At 37.2% G+C, this 10,778-nt stretch overlaps 1 protein-coding gene across 1 annotated transcript in view; it reads left to right on the forward strand.

Annotated features, from left to right (window-relative positions):
- Positions 1-6,204, forward strand: part of CTCF (CCCTC-binding factor) — a gene marked incomplete in the record, with an annotated part of 38,655 nt that extends 32,451 nt beyond the window's left edge. The window contains 2 exon segments of the mRNA XM_072422978.1: positions 2,324-2,503; positions 4,609-6,204. Of these exon segments, the coding sequence (XP_072279079.1) occupies positions 2,324-2,503; positions 4,609-4,781 (353 nt within the window).
- Positions 6,205-10,778: the final 4,574 nt, after the last annotated feature.

The raw sequence follows: 10,778 nt of genomic DNA on the forward strand, positions 1-10,778 counted from the left end.
CTTCAGGGGGTGAAGGAAAAGCTTGTAGGACTATTTGAAAGAAAATATTTAGATAATGTAGTCAATACCTTAAAATAATAATTGATATTGTAATATGTAGAAAAAAATAATTTTTTATCACATAAAATTACCCTTAGAGATGGTCATGCAGGTTATAAAGGAGGATTGCTGCTTATATTGAAACCATGGGGCTAATCCTCCACAGTCTCTATCTTTGAGGAATGACAGAGGGGTGAGTCGCCCATGTTGGAGTATGTCGTGGGGATTTCTATTTTCCTCAGCGTTCCAAGACCGGAAATGTTCCATGCTCCGTGCTGGTGGAGACACGGTTGTCAAAAAGAGGTGTTAGGGTGCCTGGCTATGTAGACCTTTTACTGTCTCTGAGGAAGTTATCCCATAGTCGTAGCAAATCTGTCGCAAACCAGGGCAGATGTAGAGTCAGAATTTTTTATAATTTGGTTGGAGTTTAGTTAGTAGGGGGGAGTAATTATAAAAAAATAATTTAGTGGGCTCGAATGTGATAGACCCCTCATATATTTGCAGCATTGAAATTACAGTTGGATGCAAGTTGGGCCTGATTTAGAGAAGTTTACTTTAAAGTTGCTAACCATACTAAAAATTTCAAATTCCCGTAGGATAGAGGGAATAGTGGTGTGGTGAGGTGATATAAAATACAGTTGACATTCAAAAATCCGGCAGCCTCCGGACCTAAGGAGTGCCAGATTTTCAGAAATTTCGGATTTTTTAAGGTTAAACTCATGCAAAGCTGGGTTAAAATAAAGACCATAAAGTATAACTAGTAGGGAAATAAACATACTACAAACCAACATATCCCAGATAAAACTATATCCATATAATAGTTACACAAATTCTATGCGCAAAATGCACAGATATTTTTGCCGAAATACTTAAAGTAATAAGGTACCACAAATCAAATGTCACAGCTGTCTTATCAAATAATCATCCATGGCAGTTCAGTCGGAGAAAGAGAAGGAACTGGAGAGCCTGAGCAAGCCACAGAACCATCCAAATATTCTTTAACGGTCAGTCTAGAAGTATGCACAACAGAGATAAGGCTAGCAAAAAAAAAATACTTTAAACTCTTTCTAAATATGTAATGCAAACAAATTCTCATATAAAATGTCATGTGAAATGCTATTTCTTTTGGACAAATATTACCTTAATATCTCTAAAACAGAAGAGAAACAGTCTGGCTTTGTAAGTCTGGTCTAGATGGTTTTAGGACCACCTGATCAGCTTTTTTGCCTCCAGGGACATAACAGGTGAGCATCTTTGACTGCTTTAAAAAATGGGGGGTTTATCTGCCTATTTGGGGCTTCTAGTCAGCAGTGATCAGAACTGCTGTGAAGATACTCACTACTATAAGTGTTGGAAGTGAATTTAAAAAGAAAAACTTGAAAGGTTAAACCCCCACCCCTAAAAGTAAATGGATGTAAATATGCCAGATGAGTGAGACAAGTATGAAGACCTCAATTGAGCCACATGTTGGAGTAAATTATCTTAGGTACAGATGTTCTTGAAGAACTGAGTTCCCCATAAAGTTTAAAACACAAAATCATGTCAAAGTTTATAAAAAAAATTTTTAATTATTTAATTTATTATTTTGACATGATTTTGTGTTTCAAACTTTATTATACTCATACTAATATATTATACTGTAAAGTAAATTTTCATGAAAGAAAATGTACTGCTTTTAGACATATAAATCCAGACAGAAATGAATCTCCCAGGAGGCTATTAGAAAGACATTGTTGCATGCACCCAACAGTTTAGAGCTATAAAACTGGGTACATGGACTGGGACAGTTAACTGGGCTTTGGTCAATACAGATTTAAATTAAAAAATAACATTTGTTGTTATTTTCTAGCTTCTGTGTGTCACTTGTGTTTCATAAAAAAGGCTTTCTCGCATGTTGTGTCCTTACTTAGGGTAATTCCATCTTTCTTTGTCATTATGACTAGTTTTGACAGCTAATCTGTTCCAAAAGTTATATACTTTAAACAACACAAGGATTGTGAGACAGGGTGTAAAGTCCTATTTGCCCTACTGGACCTATTCAGAGATATAAAGTTTGTGATCAGACAGGGTTTTATTGCAGGTGTTGTCCCTTTTGCTATAAAACATACTCTCATGCCAAATTGCTCCCTTAAACTAATAAAATAGCTGAACTGAGCAGGCTTTTCAATGTTGGTTGTGTTTTTTTTTTTTTTTTGACCTAAAATTATGCTAAACAAACTGACTTGATACGTCACACCCCTAAACCCTAAATATTTATATGTTTTTTTTTTTTCCTATTCCTAAGAAGACAATGCTGATCCAGATCTTGATGATGAAGATGAAGATGACGAGGATGAAGATGAGTTGCCAGTTGAGATAGAAGGTGAACATGAGCACGAAGCAGAGCAATCCCTTTCTCCAATGCCTCCACCTGCAAAAAAACGTAGAGGAAGACCTCCAGGCAAAGCTAATCAACACAAGCAAAGTAAGTTTTAGTGCGAAATAAAATCTCTTTACAGGATATAAAAAGAAGCTTTCTTAAAGTCTCCCTTCATTCTCCTTTTTTTAGTGCTAAAACTTAACTCATTGTGTACATTTTAACTTCTGCAAAAATCAATGGCAGTGCTTTCATAGGTGGTGTTTCTTTCATAGTTATGTTGCATACCTCAGTGAGGTGGTCTACAAGTGTATTGGACAATACCAGGGGATTTTGTATTCATGATGATTTGATGTAATCTCGGAGATTTGTTGATAAGCTTTTTGTCAGATGCTGAGGAACAGAGAGCTTTTTAACAGTTGTTAATGTAGGGAAGAAATGCTTAAGCTTCTAAGGAGCATTGTTTTTTTTTTCCTTCGAACATGTTGCTTTGAATGGTTTTCTATCTCCATTTGGACATGATGCTGGGGGTTTGAGGAGTTTGACAAAGTAAGCATGCAAAATTTATAAAGCATGAAGAACATAATTCAATCTCAAAATCCAAGTAAACAAAGTGTTGATTTGTACTGTAGAAAAAAGTACTTTTACCACCACTACAAATCCTTGAAATTAGAATTGTCTGTACTACATTGAGCACCAAAATTAGAACCTAATTTAGATCTCGAAAATCAAGAATCTTGTTGTCAAAAAAAGTTTGAAAAATGTTGTCATTTCAGGATGAAAAGGACCCAAGGCAGTCTGAAATCTAGCCTCTTTTGGCTGCTTCCATTGCTTCTTTCATGGACTTTGTTTTCCTGTGACTCTCTTTTTTGAATGGCTCCCCCTTTCCATGTCTGTTTGGTATTGGATCCACTCTTTCAGTGAAGTCTTTAGCTTTTTCCTTGTTGGTGTCCGTATGTCTAAGGACCTGGGAGGTCTGGAGAGTTTGTGATTTTTTTTTTTTTTTTTTTTTTTTTTTTTTTTTTTGTTGCTTCATTTCTGGTCAGGTTTCCCTGGTGCTAGGGTTTTGAAGCTGTGTTAGCCCCTTGGCTATTATTTGTGTACCCTATTTCGGTGACTAAATCACTTTCAGACTTATTTTTTTCTTCCTTGTGACTACCTGGCATTTTTTTAAAGTTTAGGTACCTCAGGGCATTTATCATATTCATCTTACTACGTTTGGTGTTAAAACCCAGATTCCCTCCTGAAATTATTTTTTTTCAGGTTGGAACTTCAGTTTGGTCTTTATCTCTGCCTAGTTCTACCTAGAGTAATTGTTTGCTTGGAGAACATGTGTTCTTTTCCTATGACTAGGTGTTTGCCAATGCCAGTCCTTCTTTTTAATTCTTAGTGGTGCACAAAGTCCCTGTCCGGCCTTGTTCTAGGGCGGCTTTCCCCTTGTTTTGCTTCTACCTAGTATTGTGTGGTGTTTTGTTGGTATTAGGATTATCTGCATCCTTCATGGTCCCTGTGGTGGTATTTGAAGGCAAGTATTTGATGTGTTATACTAACTGGACAGTTTATTAGATATACCAGTTCAAGTGCTTGTTAACACAAATATCAAAGTAGACAATTGCAACTCAATGCATTTAGGCATGGAGGCATTGTCATTGTCAATTGCTTGAATTCAAACCAAGCATCAAAAAGGAGAAGAATGGTGATTTAGGCCACTGTGAAGGTATCATAGTTGTTGATGCCAGACAGACTGATATGAGTATATCATTTAATACTATTGTGCTGAGATTTCCATGCACAACCATCTTTAGGATTTACAGAGAATGGCCATCAAAAAGGGAAAATAACCCGTGAAAGGTAATTCTCAGGAAAAATGCCTTGTTGATGCCAGAGGTCATTGTTAATGGCTAGTTTGGTACAAGGCGATAGACAATCGGAACTTAGCAGCTCCTATAACCAAGGTATGCAAAAGAGCCTCTTTGAACAACTCAGTATCTGGTGACCTCTCTGGGTACCACTGTTGTCAGCTAGGAACAGGAACCTGAGGCTACAATTTGTGCATGCTTATGAAAGTTTAACTATAGAAGATTTGAAAAATGGTTGTTTTATCACCCACACACCCTTTCCTACTGGCTATATAGATACTTTATTATTATTATTACTGCTATGTTGTTGTTTCTACTATTTTTGTATAGTAATGCTATGGTTTTACCTTTCAGCTGCAACTGTTATTGAAGTGGAGGATCAATCAGCAGGGGACATTGAAAACATCATAGTTCAAGTGAAAAAGGAGTCTGATTTGGAGGCAGTAGGTCCTCCACCTCCTCCCACTGTTGAAGCACCAAATGGCGATCTTACTCCAGAGATGATTTTGAGCATGATGGATCGGTGATAATGGATAGTTTTACAGCTTTTCTGATTTGGACCGATCTGGGCTGTGTTTAAATGTCTTGTTTCTATTTTATGGGGATTATTTTTCCTTTTTGGTTGCTGTATCTTAATTTTTTTTTTAAATCTGTTTTACTATAGCTATAAAGTGGTGGTGGGGGCACACTTATGGAGTGACCCAAAAAAGGAAATGATGGACATAATAATGGGTTGTTTGTAGCTTAGTTATGTTTCAAGGGAGTCCTCTAGTTCACTGTTATCTATTTACAGCAAACCAGTGACATGTAAAGTCTCCTCCACCTTTTAAAGGCTGCACATGAACATTTTAGCCAATCTTTTCTATTTTAAATGGATAGGCATATGTAATAAGAAAGTATGAGCTTTAGAGAAAGAGATTACAATTAAGTTATGCAAGTTGCCTACTATTTTGCATAAATTATAAAATTGTCATTGTATAAGAAACCATTGATTTCTACTAAACATAAGCCTTTTTTCAAATGCAAACTACAATTTGCAATACAATTTCTCCTTTACAGTTACCTTAAAGTTACAGTTAAAAAAAAAAAAAAAAAAAGACTGTCTGTGTGCATATATATTCATAAATGTATACACACATGTTCCTATACCATGTTTCACACACAAACACTTTAAAGTTTATTTTGTCTCTTGTGCAAGATCTATGTACATAATTTTTTTTTTAAAGAAAAAATATAAACATTGTAAGCTTTTTCTATCAAACTGCAAACTGCATAGATGTGAAAAGATTATTTGGCAAGGTTATATGACTTTAACATTTGGAGATCTAAACTATTATAGGTAAGTGCAAAGTTAGGATCACATTGTTTTTATCATAAAATTTGCGATTTTTGTTTTTGTTTTTTTTCCAGAATTATCTGTCATTTTGAAAGTGTTCAACTTTAATTTGGCCATTGGTATAATGATGTAATCTATTTTTTTTTTTTTTTACCTGAATATAGAAAAATAAATCTAAAAAAAAAAATACAAATTTTTTTTCTCCTTTTTTTTCTTTTTTTTTTCCCTCGCTGCTGTTTATAATAAATTAAAAAGCAGCCCTGATATTTGCACCAGTTTTCCGAGCTAGATTTGTATTGTGCTAGAAACAGGTTAAGCAAATGTTTGTACAGGAGAGAGAAAAAAACTTAATTGAAAGGAATTCTTCACTTGGCATCACTGACAGACGTGTGGGGGTATTCACATGCTGTTCATTGTGGGAAACCCTTTCTATTCCCCTGATATACTGCCTACCAAAACTGTCAGCTTAAATATTTGGATAGTTTAAAGCCTTTTGTACTTGCTGTCTTGTGTGATATTTTGAATATATTAAGAGGCCAACATTTATCAGCAAAAAGTAGTATTTCTGAAATGCGAATGTACCACTGTATAGCTAATAAATTCATGTAGGTTTACTTTGTGTTGTGATGTAGTCTTAACTTTTTTTTTTTTTTTTACTAAGCATTTGATCACGAGTATAAATATTTTTGTACCTTTTGTTGAGAGACACAATTGGGTTATGCTTCATTTCATGAAAAAGGCAATCTCAGAACTCTCTTATTTCTAAACTATCCCCGTTTTTTACTGGGAGGTTAGATATCTTTTTGCTAGCTCTGCAGTTGAAGGTGAATTTACTTTTATTTTTGCTCTGATTAGAAGAATTGATATTTTTTGTTAACCCCAGCATAGAAAGCTCGTTTTAATCTCTGGGTTCATAACCCTTTTCACTTCCCTGCCCTCTCCACTGGTTGGGCTTTGGAAGGGGTTATTGCTGAGGGACGGGGTGCTGTCATTTTTAGCTGGAGTACCGGATACATCCCCCACTCTAATCTCTTACCCAGTATTTAGTATTTTTCAATCCCCTCCCTGTATTGCTATTGCTTTGCCAACAATACATTCACAGGACCCTGACTGTTCTCTGCCCAGCAGAACTTTTTGGGCTGTTTAGCCCTGTTTTTCAGAAATTCTAAACTCCCTATTGCTCTGTTCTTTCTTGATTAGTTTCTGATTTCTCTCTGATCTTTTAGACGATTGAACTATGAGTGTCTGTGACTGTCTAACTCTAACCCAGAGTCCCCAAAGACAATATGTTTGAGGGGTTAAAGCATGCAGAAAAAAACATCATAACACCATCATTCTATAAATAATAAACCATAATTTATTGAATGCTTTTAAAAAAGTTACCATTCTTCAAACTGTCAACCTGAGTGACTTATTCCCCAAGATGTCTTAGACCAGCGATCGCCAAGTGGTTCCCCAGAAAATTCTGGTAGTCCGCTGCTCTGGCCGATGCACCCCTGAGCGGGGTCAGGAGAAAGACTCAGGGAAGTGGGCGAGCTGTGTCCTTGGACACAACTTGCCCACTCTCCCATTGTAGGGTCAGATATGTGATGGGAGAGTGGGTGGGGTTATGTCACTAGGACTTCACTATGGGGGAGACACCCGATTGACAAACTTTGATTGACACCCGGCTCCCCGCGCATGCGCGGTCAGGAGCTGGTAATTTTAGTGGTCTGCGGGACCGAAAAGGTTGGCAACCACTGTCTTAGACCCATAAATCCTATGGGAATATATTTGGCTGTCAAAAGCCTTCAAGGGTAGCTAAGTCCACTCCAATATTGAAGTGATATAAGCTCCCACCAGCTGAATCACAGATGTCCAAATTAAACTTGGTAAAACACTTAGGTTGCTTGCTGATGCCTGTGCTGTTGTGCCTATCCTACTCAAGGAGCCATCACTGGGCAGACATGTATTTGCCAAATTAATCTGTCCTGTTCCCCTGCTGCTTCCTAAGATTATATTAGAGGTTATTTTGAGAAATAATAGATACTTTTTATGCTCTTGAAAGTTGTTTTCTAGGTCAAGCGAGTTTGGAATCACATCACCTCTGACCAGTTTTTAAAGATGCTGTTAAGCATAGAAATAGACTTTCCTAAAATTCCAGTTTAGACTGTCAGGCCCCACTTTTCTGCTATCCTGGCTGGTACCATGGTATACCTCTGTCAAAATGGGTTCAAACTTCTCAAGATGTTCTTTTAGGATAGTTTTTAATTTTTAGATAATTTAAGTGTGATTCTTTTAGCCAAATTCCAACTTAGTCATTGTTTACTCTAAAGGCTTCTTCTCGCCTATTTTATAATTTTTTTTTTTTTGCTCTCTATTTCTATGGGCCAAACTTTGTTGGTGGTGGTCTGCGTGTGTGTACATCTTCTGCCCATCAGGTGCTTTTTTGTTTAGCTACAAAGGATCTGGTCTTTTTGATTTACAGTGATACCTCGGCCAACGAGTGGCTCTGCAAACAAATTTTTCAGCTAACATTTAAAAAAAAAAGCAGGAATGGGCTTCCCTGCTGCTTGTGTGCAGGATGGAGGCTGGAGGGTGCAGTTTGCTTTATTTGCAGAAGAAATCTTTTGCTAAACACAAGCTGAGGTTGCTGGTGATCCTAGTGGGGTGAGATCTTCCTCAACATCTTGTAATTTTTTAATGACCAAGACAAACTCTGCAGTTATTTCTATTTGCATATCAAGGCACAGCTAAAAATAATAAAAAGCACATCTTTAAATTGTGTCCAGCACCAGAAAGTTTTTCTATAGAAACCTCAGAAAACACATTTTAGCTAACAACTGGGATTCCAGAACAAATTATCATTGTTAGCAGAGGTATCACTGTACTCTGTATTCTGTCATTGGTGTTAATACAGTTGGCAAGAGCAAGGTGAGTACTTGGGGAAAGAAGAAGCTTAGGAGGCTGGAAGTCCCCGCTATTTCAAAACACTTCTGTGCCTTGGAGCAGGAGAGGGGGAGCTATTTGGCATCAAGGTCATCCAAGTTTGGGTTTAGCTACTTACAAATATAGAAGTTCTTTTTTTCCCCCTTCTCTGGTGTGCCACCACTGTTTCTAGTGAGGATAGCTGGTACTTACTTGTCCTTTTCGTGCTTATTTAAGGCAGATAAAACCACTTTTAGCCGGGTCCCCACACCTTAGTTTGAGCTTTGGCTGGAGACAGTCTTTTAAGTTTCCTTTTAATTATCTTTAAGTCTGTGCTTGCAGTGGAAGCAGTCACTCTCCTGATTTTTGCATTTTATTGTCTCTGAATGTCTGAGAGTTGTGCTCGGGCCTCCCAGGGGCATTTCCAGTAACTTGGACATTGATAGTTTCACACTTGTGTCAGAGCTTGTGACTCTAGTAGTGTCCATCCTGTGCCTCCTAAATGGTCACTTAGGACCATTCTTATATGCGTGTACAATGTTCTATAGGGCAGTCCTGTCCCCAAGTTTGTCTGTCTAGGCAACCTGGTAGTTTGGCTCCTTGTAGAAACATTCTGGTTATAATATTACATGTGGAAATAGTTCAGTATGACATGGACACTGAGCTCTGTTGTAGACCTGTACTAGCCTTTTCTGGGAAGTAACTAAAGCTTTCTCCCAGCCTCCTTGTGAAGGGTGTCAAAGGTGGTCTTGACTCGTTTTGTCCATACACTTTCAAAAGGCCCATTTTGGGGCTTCACACTTGCTGTTGTTTTCTGGAACATAACTCTCAGCAAGTATTTAAGATCCTTCTCAACTGTACTAGGTCATGGTTCTGTGATCAGCTGATCTGCCCTGGCAAAGTTAGTATTAGAATTAAATTGTAAAACACTGTCCAGCACATTTGCCTCACATGCAAATGTTAGGTAGTGCTCGACAATGGTGCCAATCTTGTAAAGTAAATGTTGCCCTTTCTTCCATAAATAACATTTTTACCAAGGTTCACTACAGACTAATCAAAAATGTTTTGGGACTGTATGGTCCCCTTTATTAAGACATTCCAGTGTCATCCTACACCAATGTTTGCCATGGACTGCAGTGGTAATCCTCTGATTTTGTTCTTGCAGTCACCTAATTTGTGTCCCTCAACAAACAGATTTTGTTTTTCTTGAAGTCCGTCGAGAGAAACCGTTCCTACCCTTCTGGGGTTTTTTTGTGTATGTATGGTATGTATATGTATACAGAGAGAGAGAGAAAGCCAATGTTAAAATAAAAAAATGGTAAGTGATTGTTTTCTGGACCCTTACTGGATATGCATTGTCCTTTTTTGTTCCAATAGTCCCAGCACAGGAATTGATAGGAATGTCTCCAATTTTGTACAGGTCAAATTTCCTACTGTCATGTTGATCCTGTTCTTTATTTATTTATTTTTAAAGACCTGGTTTGTATTTCATGTCCGAGTCACTGTCACTTGGAGAGGATTAATCACCACTATAGGACAGTGATGAAACTGATCCTGATTGTTCCATTATCTAAAAAAAATTGTACTACCAACTACCATGTTTTTAGCACTATTGTTTTGTTATAGGAAATTATTATTTTAATTTCTTTATTGTTGATTGAGGGATTAAAACAAAAATGCTTAATTTAAAGGGGGGGATGAGAGTATGGTTAGATACCAAAAAATAATAATTTTTCTCATAGTTCATGATATATATTCTAGGGTCAAAAATGTTTGTATTAACAAACGTTTTGCTGATCACAAAAACGTGTTCTGCAGGTGAAGTCCCTTGAATTATTATCTTAGCCTTCTGCACGTCTACATTCCAGGGAGAGAGATTCCTTCTGAAGAGGACAGTACCCTGCATCTACTAGTGTTAGTAATAAGCAATCTTCTATAGGTTACAATGCAAACTATACATACATCATTTTCCAGAGGAACATATATTCAAGCACAATGAACAGCCTGTCCATATTCTTTGATATTCTTGAAACTCACCACCACCCTTTAATGATTTCTTGCATGCTGCAGGTGAGGTTGTCGTGTTAGTGGCCAGCTGCAAGGGGCAAACTTCATATACCCCGGGTAGCATTTGTGATTAATTCGATCCAGGATATTGTCTGGGTTGTGTGGTAAGAAATATACAGTTAGGTCCATAAATATTTGGACAGAGACAACTTTTTTTTAAATTTTGGTTCAGTACACTACCACAGACAGACAACATGTGGTCAAAGGGAGCTCC

This window comes from Pyxicephalus adspersus, chromosome 9, assembly GCF_032062135.1.
Source record: "Pyxicephalus adspersus chromosome 9, UCB_Pads_2.0, whole genome shotgun sequence".
Lineage (NCBI taxonomy): Eukaryota > Metazoa > Chordata > Amphibia > Anura > Pyxicephalidae > Pyxicephalus > Pyxicephalus adspersus.